The sequence below is a fragment of the Plodia interpunctella genome, chromosome 1 (genome assembly GCF_027563975.2).
Source record: "Plodia interpunctella isolate USDA-ARS_2022_Savannah chromosome 1, ilPloInte3.2, whole genome shotgun sequence".
In the NCBI taxonomy this organism is placed as follows: Eukaryota; Metazoa; Arthropoda; class Insecta; order Lepidoptera; family Pyralidae; genus Plodia; species Plodia interpunctella.
Window position 1 is genome coordinate 3,291,489 of NC_071294.1, and position 23,527 is coordinate 3,315,015.

At 36.7% G+C, this 23,527-nt stretch overlaps 1 protein-coding gene across 5 annotated transcripts in view; it reads right to left on the reverse strand.

Moving 5' to 3' along the window:
• Positions 1–23,527, reverse strand: part of GckIII (Germinal centre kinase III) — a 71,473-nt gene that overhangs the window by 36,063 nt on the left and 11,883 nt on the right. Inside the window, exons 1-2 of one of the 5 annotated variants that reach the window (XM_053749412.2) lie at positions 19,812–20,361; positions 13,409–13,630 (exon numbers count right to left, since the gene is read on the reverse strand). In XM_053749412.2, the coding sequence (XP_053605387.1) occupies positions 13,409–13,630; positions 19,812–20,102 (513 nt within the window). In that variant the 5' untranslated portion in view covers positions 20,103–20,361. Of the gene's footprint in view, positions 1–4,846; positions 4,910–13,408; positions 13,634–19,811; positions 20,362–23,527 lie in introns of those variants that run through there. The other 4 variants (XM_053749401.2, XM_053749429.2, XM_053749420.2 and 1 more) reach the window with 4 other exon arrangements.

The window sequence follows — 23,527 nt, forward strand, 5'->3', positions numbered from 1 at the left end:
CGGAAATTTTACTTACAAAAATAAAATTATTAATAATTCTCAATTAATCAAATTATATTATATATGTACACACCACAGCCAAGATTTTTAGACAGCATCGGTAATACACTTCATCGCGCACTTTATTCAAAACGTATGTAAAACGTAACGTAATGTTAGCAGTAGTTGAAGATGAGATAAGGCATTAGGCAACTAAAAATGGGTGTCGTATCAAGAACAACATTTAGCAATGGAAATAAAAATATGGATAAAAATATATATGTACCTTTTCTTTCAGTTAGGGGACCAAAGCTTCTATTTAATTACAATGATGAGGAGGAAAGTTGAACATTTGAGTAAAATTAATAAATTGGATGATTTATATCGACCCTACGAATAACGTGTTCTACGGAATTCATAGATTATGCACACCATAGGATAAAAGAGATGGTAAATCGAATTTGCTATTCCTGTGCTTGTTTCCCTGCATAGATATTAGTGTTACATTCCGGTGTTACATCGCTGCAGTAAAGTTTTATTTATTCAAAGGGACTTTATGGATCGCTTGTTTTTAGCCAAAACCAAAAGGAACTTAGATTTATATTCAAATGGATATAATAGAAAAAACTCTCACATGTAATGGACCAAAATCATCACACACATTTTAATTTAGATGACGTCATCGTGAAAATGTCAATCTGGTAAATAACAGAATAGCCTGCGGGCAGTACACACAACCACGGTTGGTCAATCTGATAGCAGCAATTAGGTTAGGCATGGGTGCGCAAACGCACCACTCTGCGCGGACGCATGCAAATCTATTGGGACAATCAGATCGCGACGGGTCCTGTCAACCGTGGACGGTCGTTGACACCGACTGATGGTTACAATAAACACTAAAATTAATATGACCAAAACTAAAATGTATTATTTAGACGCAGGCCTTTTTTATGGAATAGCGTTTTTAAAAAAATAATACCTAGCAATAGCAATGTGTTATTTTTGGGAATACAGATTTTAAAAAAGTAATTTTATAATATTATATTGAGGAACAAATTTATTTGAGCTTGTATTCCTAAAATACATAAAATACCACTGAACTAGTATTTCATTAAATATCTGAAGTTTTAATAAGATTCCGATTCTGCTCTTCCTAGGTTTCATCTATCTGAGATAAACTATGTGGTATGCACGTGGCATAAACAATTTTTACTTGCAAACTATTTTCAGATTAAGCAAGCCCTGCAGAGCGTAGTGTTTGTACAAAATTATTTAAACTTGTGTAACGTGGCGTAATTTCATCAAATAATAATTAACATTCTGAGTAATGAAGCACATTACTCCAATATTAATGAATCGACAAAGGCAGATACATCTACTTAACATTATATACAAAGTTTTCAGATAAGGAAACTCAGGGCCCGTATAACCGCAGGGCAAAGGGACCGAGAAACTTGTGTTAAAACAGACAGACATTTCAACGAAAATCTTGCTCCAGTAATGAGCAATTTCCAACTTCATGCAAATTATTAAATCTGTGAGTTTCTCTAAGAAAACCCAAGTTTCTTTGTAGATAATGAAATCAACGATGGAGATAAGAATGCGATAAGATAGAAAGTGATAGCCAGTGGCAAGGCTGTGATACAGTTAAGTACCTTGAATCCTATAGTTATCAGCAGACTTGTATTGAAACTAGAAAGAACTTACACGAAATGCGCACTCCTATCTAATAGTACGAGAAACAAAAGTACCGGTGTTCAGTTCAAACAGCTGCTTCATAAAGGGCAAGTATATTTGTATGTGTATGAACCTGTTACGTGTTTGACGATTAGTTACTTTAGAAGTCCATAACTAAAGGTGATGGTGTCGAGACTTATACGTATATACATGTAACACATGCTTTTTAACTTATTTTTGAAAATAATAAAGAGATGAAAAACTTCTGGAATCGAGCGGGAATCGAACCCGCGCCCCTGGAACACTGTCCCGGATGCCGGGACAGTTCTCTTGACCACTGAGCTATCGAGGCCATGCCAGTTCGGCTGAATTAATTCATCTTTTTACGTCTTACGCTGACGTACAGTATTTTCATTAGAGAGTAGTAAGTACTCTTAACTAATCAACATACTCCACTGTTCCCGCTGCCGCTTCCCGCTCGATTCCAGATTTTTTTCATTTATTTTCAGAAATAATTTAAATGTTCCTCCCTAGTTAATAATGATAAAATGACCTTTTATAAATTATCATGCATGATCTTAATATCGGCCATGCATTTACATCATTTTAAGGAAATCCGTTTCAATGTATGAAGTTCGGAGCAAAATCTGCCTTGAAAACATCCGGAATGATCTACTCACAGTCGAGGGCCCGCATACAGCACTCCATCAACACATCATCATAACGCAAATAGCCTCGGACCCCATACATCGCGAGGGTCTACCACAATGGATCGTTTCCGTGACTTGACGCCTCATAACGCTTCTGAGGACGAACCTTTTAGTCTAATATGATAATAACTACTGAATGTTATATTAAGGTATGGGGAGATATGAATATCTTTAGGTCTGAGATCGATAGGAATTGCTAAATCCTGCTGGAGAAATCCCAAATTGCCATTTTCAATGATAGTCCTGTTGCTTACTAGTTTTCTCTGAACTATATTATATTCTATGTGACACTTTAGATTACTGTATGGAGATGTTTCCCAACAACATTCCCGGTCTCGGTGGACGGGCGTTGTCACGGCACCGATGTCAGAGTTAAGTGCCGTCACTCTACTATGCGCACAAAGGCCGCTCTCTCCGCTTTGTGCCGCCTTTTGTTTGACTTGACACAGGAGTAAAAAACGTTCAAAACGACTCGAGCGGCCGGCGGGAAAAAGATTTGCTTGCCCTCATATCGACTGATTTACGATCTATCAATTCCATATCGTCTCAAGGAAAATTAATTATATAATTTTATTATATGACCGAAGAATTAACTAGAACATTGTCTAACGCCAACGTATATCTATCTATCTAATAAACAAATATAATAATAACTAAACCTGTGCAACAGCATCCATTAAGGTTTTGATTGGCATTTGATTCACTTAGTTACACAGTCACATATAGCTTTAAATATAGTGACACCATTCCAAACATAGTACGCTTCTTCTAAACTACAAAAATAGCGCGAAATAATCTGGGAGCTTGGCGCATGCATAATTGAAATATCGTCCGGCCATTTTTGCGGAAACGGGATATGAAATATACATCGGGTACTGCAGCAGATGCGGAGGAACGGCCAGTGTTCGTTAATGGCGATGCTTTATTGGCTTGGCCTAATTGCTTCCCGCCTCGCGCCAACGTCATCCACACCGACCCAGATACATATGTGACCGATCCACAACTATTCGCAATCATTAATCCACGTCAAAAAATTCACCTGACGACGAACCAAACTTCAAAGAATCCACGGTATACATAGTTACAGCTGCAACTGGCAGCCATCATAAATTCGCCAGACTCAAAGCATGCCGTGAATGTAATCAACAACAGGGGAATAAACAACTGAATGGAAGCGAAAATTTCAATTTTCCGAGCGGACAGTCAGCTGCGTCCGGATAATCCGGAATTTATCTTTTGCCTCGGGACGGACACCCGTCGCCTTTCAATCACCTGCTCTACAAAGAAAAGCGAAATAGGAATTGGCGAGAAACCATTCTATTTCAGACATCTGATACCGAAATTAAATTTCGTCTTAAACAATTATGTAGTTGTCAGTTGCAAGTTTAGGGATGAGATTTAATAATGTTAATTTGTCAGGCCATACGTAAGTGTTGTTTCGCAGTATACAACCAGTGTTCCTATAAATGTTGTCGTTGAATTCTTATGCAAAGAATTGTAAAAACACTAGCACCTATCCGTTACAGGTGGAATTACGTAGGAAACTCGTCGATCCGGTTCTGTCTATAGATGAAGTGTACGCAACATCATCGGCTCAGTTTGGATCGTTTGGTTATATCTGCTAGTAGAGTTGTTTATGTTATGGTTTCGTTGCAAAACCGAGCGCATCGGCCCCGATGACGCATGCCCGCCTCTTACGGCCAATTTAACTGAATTTATAGCAGCTGCAAGGTCGCCCAAGGATGATGAACCCAGGCCAACATTACGAAACTTCACGGTTCACGCTATCTGAGTAACACCATCGACTGACAAATCTAAACATACTTAATGAAGTTTATTACCTGATAATTTATAATACTTAGCGGTCTTGAGTCAGGAATTTATTCAATTAATCGTGATGACGTCGCTGCAGAGCGTTAGCGAGCGACCTCAATAGTAAATTGAACACAGATTGAGCGGGCACGTAAAAAAGGCTCTATACATAGATACGGCAGTATATAATCTAACGTTGGATTAATTGAATCGCTCGGAGCGAGTATGAGCGTCCACTCCTTTGATCGGCTGGCCGCAAAAAGGGATAGGAAGAGTATTAGCGGTGTCACTGACTAGCACGTGCAGCAGGTCATCCGACAGATAATTACGAGCTGTCTTACATGGATTTTCTCTTGACAACCTTTGATAACTCCAGCTATATTCCAACTATATCATTAAATCTTTACTTAACTTTATCGTAGTGTCTATAAATTGTAACTCTTAGCTATAGATGATATCTTTTAATTTATTATTTGAAATACATTATGAGCAGCGAGAAATAGCCGGTTGAGGACCCTGTGTGCGAGTTTTGAAATGTCATTCCGGTATTTTCGAGGCGTATCCAGTTAAACAGGTACATGACCTCTGTTTACAGGTTGGATCCGAGCCGCCGAGGGCCAGCTTGTTATCGAGTTATCTGTAATGCACGCTGATACTTAGCATCATACCTTCAATTCCCCCTTGAAGCAATGTTCCTTCCAACATGAAGCAATCATATCGGTTCGAAGTTTTCGCGAACACGATGGGAAAACTTTACGACGAGAATTTTCAGCGAGCATCAAGTTTATAAGATATTAAAAAAGTTTTATTCAATTTTCGTGTAAACTATTTGCTGTTAGAAAAAAATGCACACATTTACTTTGAGATAAGTTTAATGTATGGAAAGTGGAGGTAAATTATTAAACTTCGCGGTCCGCATTCAACTCGTCAGAGACCCGTTACGTCACCCCCCGGTGAGGTGTAAGTTATTATGAAGCCTCGTCTCCTCGCCCCGTAATAAGATTAGCTGCCTTCACCACAAAACACGGAAAATACAGAATGAAACACTTCACTTTAATTTTTCGCTAATAGCCAAATAGGAAATATTAAAATTTTTCTCCTGGACTTCGAATCTACTAACGAAAACAGAGAAAAATTAATAAAAAGAAAGACAATTACGTAACGTAATGTAAATACAGTAAGTAACATAAATTGAGTTCGAAGTTTCTATTTTGTGCAAAGTGTGCCAACCCTGCAGCACATTTACGTAGAACTTGTTAACCAGCCACATGAGAACATTTTCCATTAGCGAACAAAATAAAGAATATCAGCGTTGGTACGGTAACAAAAACATGTACTCGAAAATAAATGGTTTATATTTACAAAACGAAATGCAACTAATATGATTATAAATTCGATGGTGCAGGGCAGGACAGGTTTGCATAGGAAAAAGAGGCCTTATGCCCAGCAGTTGGTAACGTAGGGCTGATGATGAATGAAAGTGTATTTAAAATTCTTAAAACGTTACATTGGATTGTATAGTCAATAGCACATCAAGTTGCCCTGCATGAACCTCTATAGGTGATAGCGGAAAGTTTGCAATGAATTTGGCTAGGGATGTGTTGTTGACTCTACATGATACGTAGATTGATTTAGTTCATTGCATTATTTTTGGTTCCCAAGCTTTTTTGGATTTTTTTTTTCAAGTTAATGTTAAACGGTGTGTAGATTGGAGAAAGAAATTAAACTGTAGGTACTATATTTTGCTAAATACCTATACGTGTTTCATTCTACTGCACATTTGTCACTCGTGTAATGAAGTGTACGGATTGAAAGGAAAAGAAGTCTTATACCGTTAGCTCGTCAAAACTATCAATTATACGTTATTTAAACGGTATTTGGTTCAATTGAACCATGAGCTTCGTGATAATAAGGTCATGAGATCATACTTTTAGGCGCTTAGTTACTATATTATCCAATAAGCCATATTCGCGGTGAATCTAATTAAAACAAAGGACGGCGTAAGAGGATCGCTTCACTTCCCGGCAGGGTATGACCCAACTGAAGTTGATTTCTGCGATGTGTCGCAGAATGGTGACACGCGTGCCACGCCTACTTACCACTTTGGTTGTATTTTTCTTCCGTGCTATAATATTTATGACTCTTACTTGTCTCTAAATAAAAATCGTATGTTATGTATATCTCAATAGATCGTATTCCTCGTGGCTGAGGGTCGTGGTCATTACGTGGAAAAAAAAACACATACTACGAATTCCTTAGCAAAATGAATTGAGTAGTTTACACCTGCCTTCCCCATTTCGCACACTAGATGACAAGATACGACGTTGATCCACGATCTTTTCATTCACTGGAAGCAAGTGGTGGTCGATGAAAACTACTATTACACATGAATTGGATTAGTAGACAAACTCATGTGCCACAAGTACGATTCGAATCTGGCCCTTTCGGTACACAGGCGGCCGTGTTACCCATTACACCACCACAACTTCATATATTTAAATAGGATGGATTCAATTCTATAATATGACTACATTTATGCCACCTATCCAATCTGTTAGTATAACACACGTACGTACTCTTAAGTACTGTGTATGCGATGTTTTACACAGCCAACATAACTAATCCTGTTTACTGGCCCAGATGTCGTCACTGTCTTGACAACAACAAGTACTTACACAGTGTTCATTTACGACTATTTTACTGCGTAGATCAAGAGGATATTGCATTAGGACAAATACAGGAGGCAAGCAACTTTACGCAACATCTAACTCAGTGGAACCAGATAAAGCTGAGCTAAATGATACAATGAATGACTTAATAGTAAATATTTGCATAAACGGATACCATTTGGCCGTTTAGGGTGAAAATGAATATTAATTTGATTAACGATCGTTATCTCCTAATTAAATACCTAATCAAGAGACGAGTCATCAATTACCACTCCCAAGAATAACTGAGTTTAAATAAATCTTTAAGATTTCATGTAACAGCTTTGTCGATATGATTGATGTGATTTTCTATGCTAAATTACTTTCTAGCACGAATATATTATTTTTGCCTAACGATGATAATTCTAATCATCATGTTAGGAATGATTATGTACCTACGTAAGCAATCACAACGTAATGGAAAACTTGATAATTTATTATCTTAACACTTAAAAGTAGCGGATAACAAGTTATCAAAACTTGGACATATGTTGCTGGAACATGCAAAAATATGAGTATGTCACATTTCATTAGCCACAACCACAAGACATGAATGGTATCTCCCAAAGACTTAGCCACAAGTTAGACCGAAATTTAAGTCACTACATTCACTAGCTCTTTATAAAATTAAGCAAATCGAAATTAATCATATTATAAGTGGTCTGAAATCATTGACAAACAACTGCTGGTATCAACATTGAATTTCGCGAACAGCGTCGGGATCACGACAACGACAAGGCATCAATTTAACGAGTTTTGACGATGAACATGACGAAAACTGAATTAATTTGGAGACAGCGAAAGCTCCCCCAGCTTCTCTTTAAAATCTGTTATAAGCTAGTTGATTAATGTTTAAAAATTATAAATCAATATAGACTTATATTATGACTGAAATTTATTATTAGCATTAGCAAGAAGTTGAGCCTTGAAGTTGAGTTTTTAAAAAATGCATATTTAATTTTATTTAGTTTTAACATCCTGATCACTTATAGTATACGTAATATTTTTTTCATAAATGATCATAATTAATAGTCAGTCGTTATAAAAGTAGAATTTACATGTAAGTAACTATAATATATACATGGGTATATACAGATGGAACATTAACATATTTATCAGGTTGGGCAAAAACATTCATAAAAGAGACATGCTAAAAATATCCACTGGCAATAGAATCTAACCTGCGATAGCACAATCTGGAGATAACAAGAAAATATTGCCACTTTTAAGACTATCTATTTTCTTCATAAACACAACATGTTTACACATACACCCACTTGGTGAATTGGAAAACATCCCTCTAACCAATTTATGTGGGATCAATGGTTTTAATTTTGGGATTATGATTACATTTGGACCTTAATGGTCGGTACTTAAACTTAAGTAATTTATATTCCGGATTTTGCAGATGTACAGCAGTAAAGATGAGTTATAAAAAAGGGAAAGTAATACGCAAGATACTCGTCGGAGAAATAGATCCAAAATCAATAACGACGAAGTACCTATTAACTTCATAATTGAGTTCAAATGGAGCTATCGATGGCAGACGCCCTATAAGGCAAATTGCAAACTTTCGGAACTTGACCTTCCAAGTTCAGCTCCCTTATAGCTCCGCCCGCCCCTCGCCTTCGCCCTGCCCGCATTGCAGTATAAGCCTATGTATAATAGTATACGTAGGCTATACTGAACTCTATTCTATACTGTATAGAGACGGCTATATCTATATATAGAAACCATCTTTATACAGTATAGAATAGACGAGAGACTATTTTTCAGAAATAAAATAGGTACGTCAACAAAAAGAAAGACCTTTCGCTTACAATTCCAGATCTCATCTCGTCCAACAATGAGTCATCGACCCTTGCAGAGAATTACATTATGCCTCGTTTTGAGTCGGGACTCGCCAGACAGCTAAACTAATTTGGCTACATAAAATACTGAGTGAAATGGCAAATAGCAGCGGGACAATTGGTTATATAGTGTCAGGACGGGGTGAACCTATTGTATTGTAACGAAACGAAACGCTCAGCTGAAAACGTCCATGTTGTGAGCCTTGACTTCACAGTATTCTTGGAGGTCAAGGTAATCCCCTAATGCGTTTATAGCCGTGCCTTGCGCACTTTATAGTCATCTTACAACGCCAAACGACCATTTCGCCTTAAATCCTAAAAATAAAAATGAAATAAAATGCGCGTAAAATGTGAGTCGAGTAAGGATTTCTTCAAATGATCTTTTGATTTTGAAATTTATAGGTAAATCAATCTGATAAGATTCATTTAATTAATTTCATTCTAGTTAATTATACCGTAATTTGAATCGCGTTCTACTAATAAAATTAAATGAAAACTATACTGATGCTTTTATAGACTACGTCCCTCCCTTGGTAAATATGCAATCTAAAAGCAATTACCTAAATCAAATGGGGCCGTAGGTGTAAATAATGAGTTTGTTTACATACTCACTTATACTTGGTTTTAGTGAGTCGGTCTATTTTTTTTTCTAATTACCAAATATATCCCTCTATTTTATCTTATTACTTTCACTTCACTTGTAGGTAATTTGTAATTAAAGCTACTGATTAGAAATCAAGATTATCGCAATAAGTACTAAAACGAAGCGTGATACATGTCAAAACAAAAACGTATTACATCAATGCAATAATGAAGGAATGGCGATGACTTTAAAGTTCAACATACCCGCGCCATTCTTACATTGAATGCATCATTTTTTTGCAGAACAACTGCCAACAAAGAGATTCTAGATATTTTCCTCGCAGCTTGGCAGGCATTCGCGCTCAGTGAATCATCGTGTCCTTCACCTTTCCACGGTTGAACCGACCAACATCCGCATTCAGAATTTTTCTTAAAAACCTCTATTGCCAGACGAGCCGGACCATCATTAACAAAAGAAAAAATAAAGAGGATATTGAAGAAATTACTTTGTTAAGACATGTAGTGAAACAAACGTGATTTAATAAAATCTGTTTGTATCTGCACTATGTAATGTATACGTAATGTAATGGATAAAATTAACCACGTCTATATTAAGCATTTTACTCATCGCAAAGATAAAGATAAAGTCAAAAAAATGTTGTGAACGATGACATAATCAGCGTTCGCATAAAACCAAGAGAAACGGAAAGACGGAAAATGTTTGAATCACATTGGAAAATTTCATGGCCAATGATATAATTATACACAAATGATAAAATGTTATACGACGGTCCTCCCTCGCATGTTCATTTATGTAATAAACATACGAATGAGTTTATTCGTATTGTCCTTGGTTAGGTTTATATCTATGTTTTCTTTGTGAAAATTATTTTTATGCAAATAATTTTAGTTCCACAAACATTGTTTAACAAACAAATAAGGTAATTGGTTCATTCAGTTAAGTTTATGTAGTATGTATTTACGTGTAAATTACTCATTAGACTTCCAATATGCTTAAAATACATTTAAAAATAATATTTAGTTCCAAATGAGGCATTACTTGTCGCTTGTCACATGTTTCATTACCTATGCCAAGTTCATTATCATTAGGCTAACGAACCAGACCCTTACGGACCTACGATACGAGGTTTTAAGCGCAATTAAAAATGTTGAAAATTCCGTACATATTACCAACTTTAAAAGGGCAGAAAACAATTAAGCGCCTGACGTGAAAAAACGGAGTAAAAATAAAAAAGAATTTCGTGTTTGAAGCAGGAACAGTAATTAACCATTTTTTCATTTTCATACTAACTAGGTCGCCGTGTAACAAACCTGACATTAACTTTACTCGTGTTACTTGCTTACTTAATACCTAATATTTGTCTTGATTCAAGCAAAATGTGATTTTCACGCATATGTATAGGTGTTTGCTTGCGTTGCGTTTTGCAAGGCGTGCATAACAACAACATTGGAAAGTGTGTCAAGATTGCAATAGCATAGTGCAGCCGACGCGATGCTCAAAGCGGGAAATACAACATCAAAACCATTACGCTAAGTAGGTCTTCCGTGAAAAATCAAAAAAGTACAGCAAAAAATTAAGCCTTCTAAGGACTTTACTTGAGAATCATTTCATTCATTCACATTAAGTTTGGAATTCGATAGGTTTCACGGTTTCGTTCCACGTTTTAACATTGTTATCAGTAAGCGAAAAGTATTATGTTAGTAGCTCCTGTAAAATTTCTAATGATATTTTCTTTTTTTTCGATGTATTTATATTAACGAGGAGCCGTGTTGATCTATGATTAAATCCTGTCAAATCTTTAAAGTCGATGTAAAATTATATTTATTATGTCCCCCACGGGCCCCACAAAAGATCGATGTGTCGGGTCGGATAATAAAAATGCAAATACCGGCCACACATTTATCAGTCTAGCTCAGTCAATATCCATTCTCGTGGTTCCCTTGAACAACAGAACAGAATACATGAGATTATGGACAACCATTTTATTTTCATCATTTTTCCTGCCAAAAAGAGAATATTACTTTAATTTACGTAACGTTTCTTCATCATCACAGCTACAAGAACTCGAATGCTGTCCAGCATTCGACTTCTTATTACTTATACTATTAGCGGTCTGCCAGATTTCCACATAAATCAATTGTAAGCATGTTTGAAGTAGATAAGGAAAGTGTGTTGGTATATTTAGTTATAGTTAAATTTAAATTAACGAAGTTACTGCGCTATTGTATGTAGACGTGAGAAACTATTATTACAATCGACAAAGTATTGTTTTCTAAACCGTACAACATCCGCCTACACACCTTTTACTCATCGTGTCGGATAAGAATGGCAAGTGTCCGTGATTAATGATCCGAATCTTGTCAATCTCTCATAGTTCACCAACACACAGACATTTGAATGGCGAGCAATATTTATTAATATTATCACAGACCGAAGTAGTACGCCAAGAAAAAAATATTACTAACAAAGTAGCCTTCTGTCATAGTCATATTAAATCGCGCATAAATATCATGAAGTAATTAGACTACCATTCATCAAATTTCATTAGTTCAGAGTGGAAGGTTAATTAAATTACTTAAGAAATTTATTTCATTTACAAACAATTTAGATGAGAGATGTTTAAATTTGTCCAGAAAAAGGTATTCTCCTTCGCATAATTACTGTAAATAGACACTTGCATTGGAGAGATAGTAACTAAGACGTTTCCATAATTGATTTATTTATCATCAGAGGACTTGTTAGTAATAAAGCAATTGAGATATCGTTAAAACCCTGGCTGAACTCCGTTTAAACTGGGTATCAGAGTAGCGGCACGATGACGTCAATAGCAATAGAAATGCAAAGCGAGTCTCAGCATAAGTCCAACAAAAGAGCGTCATTTGCTAATGCTTCAAGAGTAAGGTTTTAGTGGTAATGCCGCGTGAATATAGCAGACCGGTTCGACGTTTATTCGTGTTCTGACCTCAAGACTTCGTGCCGGACATCGCTTCAGCCACACGACGGTACAGCACGCAAACGTATTACACGAACGGGTGAACGCTCTTTCGCAACCATGTTACAAATTTCGTGACATTCAAACAGATTATGCAAGCGGCGCGATTTAATAAACTGAATCGTAATGAAATCACTCTCAATAATCTCGCTGGGGTTGGCTTGTCTCTCGCTAGCTATCGCTACGTTGACGCCAGTCACGATTCTATCAATGTTCTATTAGCTAGACCTGGCAATAATGTTCAATTACAAAAGAGACTAGAAATAACATCAAAATTGGCAGTAACGACTATTTGGTTTAAATTGGCGGTTTTATGTTATTACAGCTAAGTGATAATTAGGAATGTAGACACTTCCTTTCTAATCGTGGATATTAAAATTCTTTAGTGAGCACACACATTTCCAAATATACGTTACGATTACGATGAAAAATAATATGTGTGTGCGCGCGTGCAATAATAAAAGTAACGTTAATAAATACGAAGACATTCGACAAAAGGTCTAGAATCTTAGGTAGGCACCAAATTTCTTCGTACTGAATACAAGCGTCTGACTGTCAGTATAACATATATATTTTTTTGCAAATGCGCAAAAATGTAACTAAGAAAACACTCAAGAATACAATATGTGATAAGTACATCACATGAGATTATTGTCTCAAACGCTCAGTAGATACAGATGAGGACTCCACGCCGTGGACCATGATTGATGCCACTGGCCTGCGGCAGGCAGACACTATAAAGCTTTAAATGTGGCAGGGTATCTTGTAAGGTAATACAACACGGGTATTATTCTCCATAAAGGTAATGAATGCTAAATTTAATACTTGTAATGGAGATGCCGTTGCAGAGACAACGAGAGTTGAGCGTGATATATCGCTTTGAAGAGTCGATTAACAACTTGCGAGGGAAGATATCAGATAATATTCAAAGAATAATGTAGTGACATTGAATAAGGATAATTTTGCTTTAAATATAACGCTGATTATTTTGAGCCCAGTAATCGAATAATAATTAAGAAATTAATGTTAATTTACCAAGTTACATATAAAATTACCAGAGTTTAAACAACACTTACCTTCAAGTATGATCCAAAATATTTGGTGACGTATGGGCTGTCACACTGTGACAGCACCATAATCTCCTGCTGAATGTCCTCGATCTCATCTTCGGCTTCCTCTAGGTCGATGATCTTTATGGCGACAACTTGCTGTGTCCTATTGTCGACACCTTTGAACACCTCGCCGAAGGAACCCTTGCCGATCTTCTCTTGTTTCGTGAAGATCAGCTCGGGGTCGACCTTCTGAAACAAATGAAAAATAGTTATATAATATCTATTTTATAATAAAAAACTCAAAAGTACTGGCTCATCATGCAAGTCTGAGACCACTCCACAAGAGAGAGATGTATTTAGTCAAAACTTTTGAAGTTCTTAGATTTATATTCATAGCTCGTTTTGGACACTTCTTGGTGCTAGATTTTTCTTTTAGAATATGTAGGAAATGTTAAAATAATAAACGGCCATTTTCAGTAAACAGCTTATTTATTTACGAGAAAATATGCCGTGCAAAGAGTGTTGATTGATTATTCATAGCGGGACATAAAATATTCATACACACGAGTGGGCCGGGTAATTGACGTTTTATATCGAACGAATCTTCATTTTCACCTCGAAAAATTGGCATGGCGCAGTATTCTATGAGACTAAAATCTGCAGGCATCATTATCATTTATCTGGCACAGTATGTTGTTCCAATGACTGATTATTTGTTAATCTAAAAACTGGATGAAAATGTGAAGTGTGGTAACCACAAAAGGGAAAATGTATATATTTGATAATTTGTTACGAGTAAAATTTTCAAATGTATAAAAAGGTTCAATGAAAGTTAGATGCAATGAGACTACACTACTAGTGCAAATGAGACTACTGAAATTAGTATGTTATAAAAAAACAATTTATCGATGGAATTTTATCGCAAAAGTATTTATGAATATAAACAGATTAGTCACGGATTAGTCGTTAGCAAATATGAGATATAGGAATATCACAATGAAAATCACAATTGTGCCATTAATACGTTTGAACAATAATCCTGTGTTTTATCTCCTACTTAACCTTGCATGTTACACGCAATCATCTTATTCCAAGGAGCAAGGGTGAATTCTCTATAGAAATTGAGATTGTAGCCATTGCTTGGATAAATAAAACTATCGGTTTCATATCGAATCTTTTTCTCAATGGAATACGGAATACCTCCTTTTTTTTAACAGTAGTTTTTAATAGATGTTTAGCATCACACCTTGAACCATCATTTCTATTTTTTAACAGAGTGAAATGTGTACAGGAACCCCACATAATTGAAGGATAGTTAGGTATTCTAATTATAGTCTCGATAATATTTGAATTACAAATTGTTAGTTCATTCAAAAATAATTGAAAAATGGTTGAATTGTTTGACGCAGTCGTGGCTCAAAAATACCTCATCATGACATAATGTATAACGTCATAAAGGGAACCGCTACTCAACGTGTCCGACCCCCGACATTTAGCTGACATTGCGGCAAGAGTCAAGGCTTCGTGCGGTCGAGATGCAGTCAACGTTTACGTGAGATAGTTACTTAAACAACAAGAGCACAAAGATATCACAGCACAGGTTAAAATTTTATAAGGACTAAAAAATTAACAAGGAATCTATCAATATTGATGGGTGACGATAAAACTACTAACATGTGACGCGCGGAGCATGGCAAGAAATTAGAAGAGAAAAATCTATCAATTAGAAATTGAATTTTATTGGCTGTTCACCAATATATTATACGAAGCTCATCAATCTCCTTTGAAGTCTCTATAAATAATACCACTCGTTCATCACGTGACATATGACCTGGAAAAAGGCAAAAGGTTGCGTCCGACCTCTGCAAAAAATAAATCTGGATTGTGAAAGATTTTTTTACTTGATACAGAAGTTTTATTATTGGGTGAACGGTTTTTTATTTGGGTGAACAATAAATTCCTGAAAGGCGTAGTTTAGCTTAAATGTGCCTTGCAAAAAATTATCAATGAACACATATTTTCATTGTAAACGGAATAAGACAAGTGGTAAATTGTTATATAATTTGTCTTATATTTTTTTATTATAATTTGTCTTTTTTGTTTATAATTCTTGCTGTGGCGAATTACAAATGTGATGAATGAAGTTATTTCTGAAACATCGATGAAGTTAAGGTGTGTGGGCGGCACTCAAAATGTGGCAAAATTTTCGGTGTAAATTATTTCAAAACAAGACAGAATATATTTGTCAGCTAGTAATTTTGTCACGAAAGTATAATTTCGTGACAGAGATTTGTTTTGTATCTTTTACGAAGTACTCATTTTATCTCGCAAAATGAAAAATAATATATTCACGTAGAACTCAATGTAGTCACAGTTTGAAAGATACAGAAACAGATTTGGGGAAAAAAACATCTTAGTTTCTGGAGTGCGTTAAGTCGACCACGTGGATCGTTTTATCCGGGTAGAGCCGGCACAAGACATAGTTGGGAAGCGTGATCGGACTGCAAATGAGGCCTGAGAAGATGTATTCGAAAGCATAGAAGGATACCTAGTGAAGGTAATTGAATTTTCAAAACTGCACTTGGTATTCCCGCAAAGGATTCGCCAGTTTTGTAGACTGACACTGCAGATATTTTCTGAGATTACATGGGCGTAAAGATTATACAGCTACTTGTACGTGGCTACAGAGTATATCTTTGCAATAATTTTAGAGTAGATATGCATGGCATTCTTGACGCTCTATAATTTGTGCTCAAGACCGGCACGCATATTGAGACATAAATCTTTTCAGATTTTTAATCTACTTCGATAAGTAGGTAGCTTTTCATGTGGATGCAAAATTTCTTACAATATTTATACAACTGCATTTGCATTAAGCAGATTCGGAGTTATTTATTATCTATACTATACAGAATAATACAGAGATCTATTGTAGAAGAAGGAAGATTTTTCAATAAACCTCGAAATAAACAGATGTTGATCGATATCAACATCGTATATATCATATCGATATATTGCGATCAATATAATCAGGTTCGAGCTGTTCGAGAGGTAACATCATTATTCCCGTTAGAATTGGGTGTAAGCGGCGGGGTGATAAAACGTAGGGTTGGCTCACCGCGGGAGGCAGCGCTAAGAAAATGGCTTATTGAGTTTCTGTGCCAATTTCACATGACTTTTTTTTTTATTTGAAACAATTTTTTTAAATAGACACATGTTTGGAAACTCCTATGAAATTAGTAATTAATTTTTTTTTATTCAAAATAGATTAAACGAAAACAAGAGTCTTGAATTTGAAAAAAACACACACATTTGAACGGAAAACCAATTCAAACACAAACGCTGTGAAAGGTCATGAGGCTATTTCTAACCGGTTGGTGGAACGTTCGGAAGCCTTATGACCGAATATTCGAACGCAGTTGTAAGGACGTATTTAGTTGGGTTAGTCAAGCAAGCCTGATGTTTGCTGGATTATCTTTATCAAGACCCAGCTAGTTAGTGACAGTGAGACATTACAACAAGCTATTCCATTTGGATTATAATCATCTATCTTACAGGGAATGTTCAACAAAATGGAAATTTGAAATTGATAATAAGAAATAATGTGTTTAAGGTTGATATTTCGAGGTCTGCCATATATTTTTTGTCATATCAAATCGTGACTCATGAAGAAAAAGATTCATGTTAAAAACAGAGTTAAAACTTAAGATAAAGTCAGGTGAAAAATATTTACACAAATTTCCTCTGCCAGGTTAGCTGACCAAACACATAATTTGAATTAATTAAATGGGCAACTCATCAAAAGTTTCCTATTAAGAAGAGGGAAAGCTTTTTACAACATTAGATTTATGCGAAAAGTTATCGAACAAATTAAAAGTCTCTTATTTAACTTCTGAAAGAAATTATGTCTTCAAAATTAATCTAATGCATTTTACATGATAATTAGTTATTCGGACTTCGAATGATAAATATATACACAAAACACCACAACTCAAAAAAGATCTGCTGCATATAATTCTTGTCAGTGACAACATAAAATCATGACTAGCGTTAGTTTTTAATCTATTTCTTATTAATTATATTACAAATACAAACTATCGCTGTTTAATATATCAAGAGAAAAAATTACAAACTAGCCGTAGATCCGTAGGATCAACCGTAGGGCGTTTCATCGAATTAAGAACGGGAGGTCCACAGCGCAAAATATCCCTCAGCGCAAATCATCTTTGATAAAATGACCGTAACGTAATTCATGGGAGCAATACGTCCGCAATTTAATAGGGCCTCTTTGTATAGAGAAATATGTGCTTTCACATGTCGTTTGGCAATATGACGCTTATCATGACAGTGGATTATAGTTAACAATTTTTCGACAGTTTATTATCACGCGGAATGATTACAAACTACATATTACTTTATATTTCCTTCTATTTCACACAAACACGGGGAAGATTTCAGGCAGTCTTGTAACGTCGTAGAAGAATTTTATGAAAATTTTCCACTCTTTGGTGCCCCTTATTATCGAATTAATCATGTCTTTATACTTATAATCCCTTAATCCGGAAATATACTTAAACATTCTAGGCGAATGATAAGTTTTATCAAATAGATAGGTACGTTCTATTAAATAGAATCTATTCCAACATATTATTGTTGTGCTACAGGAAACACATTGACGATTGAATCGTAATTAGAATAATTTATGAAAAAAACCGCACCCACGTTAAGTAACTGATGATTTTAGTTTGTAATGGGGGGCAATTAAAGGCCTTTTGTTTCGTTTAACGATAAACGAGCAATCAGAACATTACGTTCGATTGAGTGGAACATACTTGTGTATAATAAACTTTCACTTGGTTTCCCAATGTAATCATTTGCTTTTCTTCTTTTATTACAAGATTTTCAGGCTTACAGAGGCATTACGCCTATGGATTACTTAATAAGATATTTTTAGAGAAAACTTTAAGAGTACTAGACAGACTAACTATGCTTTCGCTTTTGCCCCTGTTAATAGTTACCACTGGGTATTAAATGGTTATACCTACATACTCAAAGTGAACAATGAATAAAACATAACTGACGTCAGCAATAGCTATCTTCGTAACGTTAATAGGACTTTTTACTGGCATGAATGGCATGGACATAGATTCTAAATTAAATTGTAGCCAATAAACATAGATTTCATCTTATGTACGTCGATGTTAATCATCGCATTAAATACTTGATGACATTTTGACAAATTACTTTTTCTGATTCACAATTTAGGCATTTTAATCAGGACGTATTCCGTGGCAATTTTGGAATAGATAAGCGGAACAACAATTAAGTGCAAAATATGTACAGGTAACAAAACACGTCGAAATTACCCTGTATAGGATCTCTATACGGCGGCGGCGGTATTGACGACAAATTTGCAATTATTTTCGATAGCTTAATATGATGTTGACTGTACAAATATTACTCGTCAGTACAGTTTTTATTAGGGTACCGTGGGACGACAGTTTTGTCGCATAGCAGTGACGACAAGCACGTCCGTAAAGAGAACAGCTTCAGTTAATACTATTTGCTATTCATTAGATAGACCCTATATAGGAAACCGACTAGCTATAAAAGGGCTACGGCATGCGCTGGGAGAACGAGATTTTTATAAAATCTTCGTAAGAGTTACGTAAATAAATGAATGCGGATATTTGTAGCGAATTGGATTTAGAACCGTAGTAAATTGTGGACTGTAACATGGCAGCTGCATATGAAATATAGGAAAATAAATGACACACCAACCGCTTTTGAGTCATGCAATAACATTTATCAGTAAATAGAGCGTCTGTTCGCTAAATGCAATCATTGATATAGATAAATATCAGAAGCGATATAATCGCAGAAGCCGCGTGCTTTGAATCGGATAGGAGAGAAACGCTCGGGTGTCTATGTCTAATCGTATATTGCTCGAGTATGTGTATTGTGGTGTGGCATGTGAGACCGACATCGGACACGCGTTGTGTCGCAAAAGACGCGGAAATAAATCAGAGATACACCGTGCTGCGCGCACGCATGTCCCCAGGATGTGAAAACTGCTGAAAGCCGCCTTACTTCTGCGACGTAATTACTGTAATTCTATACTATTACTTAGAAATTTCCTTCGACTTATTACCACGTGTGTCATCGTAGCGTGGTTTTTTTTTCAGGTAAATCGTAGTGTACATTTCAATCATTTTCACAAGCGTTTGTAGTTGTCGTTCTAATTGCTATCTTCGTATTAGAAATGTACGTACACAACTAGCCATCATTTATCACAGTCACGATTTAATTTCACATTGAATGAAAAAAATATTGTTTTACTAAATTGCTTTTACATTTCTCAGCAAAGACTTTGATAGAACGTTTGCATTCAATGTAACGTACGTATACATTGTATAATCAAACTTACACTGGCTGCAACATTTTTATTGTATGAAGGTCGAACCGGAGCGGGCCTTGCAGGTTGTGGCGGTACTTTCAATTGCCTCCTGTCAAAAGAGGACACATGGCTACCAGACCAGCCCCAACGGCCCGGGCCATTGCTCCCGTGGGGCAAGGAGTAGGAAGACTGCGGCCGTAAATGTCTGGCGTGCGGTGGGCCCACCAATGCGGGACCGCCCGGTCCCACTGCGGGCATGGGCCCATTAGGACCCTGTACGTAATGGTAATGCGGCGGAGTTGATACCGCGGCTCCCCACATTATACAAAACACTGACACTCACTGACACGACATAAATCATAGATCACCTCATATCACCGTCAATCATCATCACTGATCGAAATTCCATTTATTCTTCCTAATCTAATCGCATGTGATAATTACAAACGGATTGTTTTTTATTTTATTCTACACACCGTTATTTAGATAACACAAACAATTCTAATCAGCTACCAGTCGGCAGCGAGCGAACCAGGCCACTAGTCGCGATGGAAAGACAGCTTGAAAACATGAACGCCTCGAAAGCAGCCGTCACCGGACGCGACCGAGACGCGTAAAGAATTAATTTCAGTTTAATAGACAATTGTTTGGACAAAAAAAGGTCGCGAATACGTCGTGCTTTGGAATCCTATAAACTAGCAAAGAAGTTATCTTTGTCTGTTTTGCCGAACAAAACATAGCACGATATCCACTTTGCAAATCATATGGTCACGACCTTCGCAGTCAGTGATAAAACCTTGAGATAATCATAGCTCGTTTTAGGCAGGTAGACTAACAACAGCACAGATAACTGTGGTTATCACCAAACGTACAAATAACTAAAAATAATAAACAATCGAGATAGTAGTGAGCACAAGCCAAAGTTCACGTCACTGAATAATAACATCCAATGTTAACTTTATCTCTTCTATCGCGCGTCCGCGGACAGTTTCCACTCCAGCAATTGTGGAGAAATCGGTTTTCCGACTAGTCCATCATGACGGACGGCGTGTGAGTACCGACGTATTTGAATGTATACTGGTTGCGTGTTGCGAATGGTTGCTGATCGTTTCACGCCGACCGCCCTGGCGATTGCATTATAAATTTTTTCGCAAGGGATCTCGGGGGAACGGCAGGAGGGGAGAGGGGCAGCAGCGGCAGCGGAGCGTGCAGCAGCCGCGGCCAGCTCGGCGCAGCGAAACTCGCGCGCGACTCGACCAGTGGTGCATATTCATAGAACAACTCATTCGCATGGCCATCGCACTGTGATCTATGTTATTCAAATGCAGGCGGAACCCGTGACGCTATCATTTCACATAACGGCTGATGGATGAAATCGTAGTGCTTGGCACGTAGCATTTCAAACATTTGACTTTAATATGTAACTAATGATTAAATTTGTTCAACGACTCTGAAGCGTACACTATTTTGTTTTGCATATTATTATATGGATTATTTTACAGATGGACATATTGAAGTTAAATTGTTTTGTCGTATTGTATTCATTATCATCAATACATGAATACATGAGCGACAATCTGTTATAAGAGCGTTCCAGTTAGCGAACGCGAAAGTCAGCGAGACAAAGGCGTTACAAAACTTTCGTTAGGCCTCGACGGCGAACGTCTGAGTTTGGCCGCACAATAGGATGGCAGTATTAGTATTCCGAGTACGGCACCAGCAGCAATGGAAGCAGGGTTGACTGTCCCGTGGAGTCAGCGGCCGCGCGCCGTGCGCTGAATATCCCTTATGAATTAAAAGAATGCCATGTGCCGGCGACTCGGCCATGCATCACCATAAATGAGCGACATTGGGCAGTGCGCGGCGCGGCCCACATTCGGCATTTGGCTATGGGACCGTTAGATCCTTTTATGATATAAATATGCCTTTCGAATACAACGGGGTCGCAGGTGTACAGAAAATGTAATTACCAGTGCTACAATAAAACAATTTCTGGAAAATACGGATGAGAAACATTCATAAATACGCAACAGGTGCTCTCCTTGCGTGGGCTTCACTTAGGAATTCAGCGTTGATACCTAGTTGTCTTTATGTTCCGCATTCTGAACGATATTATACGAGAAAGACGCGTAATATATTGGAACGCACATTAGTGGGGAAACTGGTTTATAAAATTGATTTACATAATTATGATGACATTTCACGGCAGAATAATTTTACTTGTATATTACAAAGAATGAATACATTTTTTAAAGAAGTAGGTTACTACACTTTGAATCGTATGGTCACAAATACAATCGTAGTTTTGAAATAAAAGCATCCAACCGACAGACGGCGATGCGTACGCGTGACTAAAATCGAAGACGATTCAACACTGGCTGTAAGTATTGCAGAATGGGGACAAACGACGTTACCTATGAATAATGATAGGGTTTCTGAAGAAACTGGCCTTCCGAAAAAACTGACACTTTTCACTGATTAGTCACATGAATACATTAGTTACAGCTCCACTAATATATGTTAACTTTCAAAGTTAAAAATAATTATCTGAATTGGGTATTAATGATTTAAACCGTAGGATAACATAAGTTCAAACAAGTTTTTATTTTATCTTGATACATCGCATTCCATTCTTTTTCAAGGAGTTGATAAGATGCGCCGCGAAAATTAGACATAATCACAAGGTCACACTACAAAATCAGTAATAACCACAAAGAGAAACAAGATAATAACTACACGTATTGTGGCAATGCTGATAAACAGAATTTGGCAATAGACATACTGAATGCGAGTGTAAATGGATATGGAAATGATACATTAATTTCCATTTTTTTATTTAAAAACGTAAGGGCCCTTAAATTTCGTAGCTTGTATTTATCTTATTTAGTAGCCATGGATATAATAACCATTGTCTATTTGACCGGCACTGTTCCAAATGCTACTTCGGGAATGTTTGGAACATTTGAACATAAATCGTCTAGCGCTAGCGCATTGGTTGGTACTAAAATTTATTGCCATGATTTAGTTTTCACTGTTCACGGCGCGGCGCTGGAGCAGACTATTTAATTTGCAGCGAGCATACTATAATATTTGCAAATTCTCATGATAATGAATCGTCTGTCTGTTCAACATTTCCGAACTAACATTAGTTGAGTGCATATTTAACTAATTGTCAATTATTACTAAAGATAACAAGTATCGTAAAGTCAGGTTTTAGCAATAAGCTTGCTGTGCCATGCATCCATTTATCAAACAACTGAGAACTGAATTGTCCCAGTTAGTTGTTAGTTATTGCACCTGCGCCATAGCACCGGCAGAGATGTCGAGGTACCAGGTACAAAATATCCCATTTGCGTCACATAGGAAACGCATTAGGCGAACCGACGAAGCCATAAGAGCGCAATAACAAACCGTCCGACACAACAGTGCCCCGGCTAGTGTACTTTGGATCCAGTTTGCATCGAAAACGACTACTAGAAAGTTTTCCCAAAACGTGGAGAAATCGATTTTGTTGCCAAACTGTTTTGCTCGAGATATTGATGTAATATGATTAATACTTTGGATACCATTTTAATATACATGTTGCAACCAATTACGACAATAACCAACCAATTTAAGTAGGCGCAACCAAAGCAAAACTCTCGAGGAATTCACAGGAGTTGTTGGCTATAATAACGAAATTCCAAATATGTATAAAAATAAAATAAAGACACAATAACATGCGAATTCTGAAATCTAATCGGCCC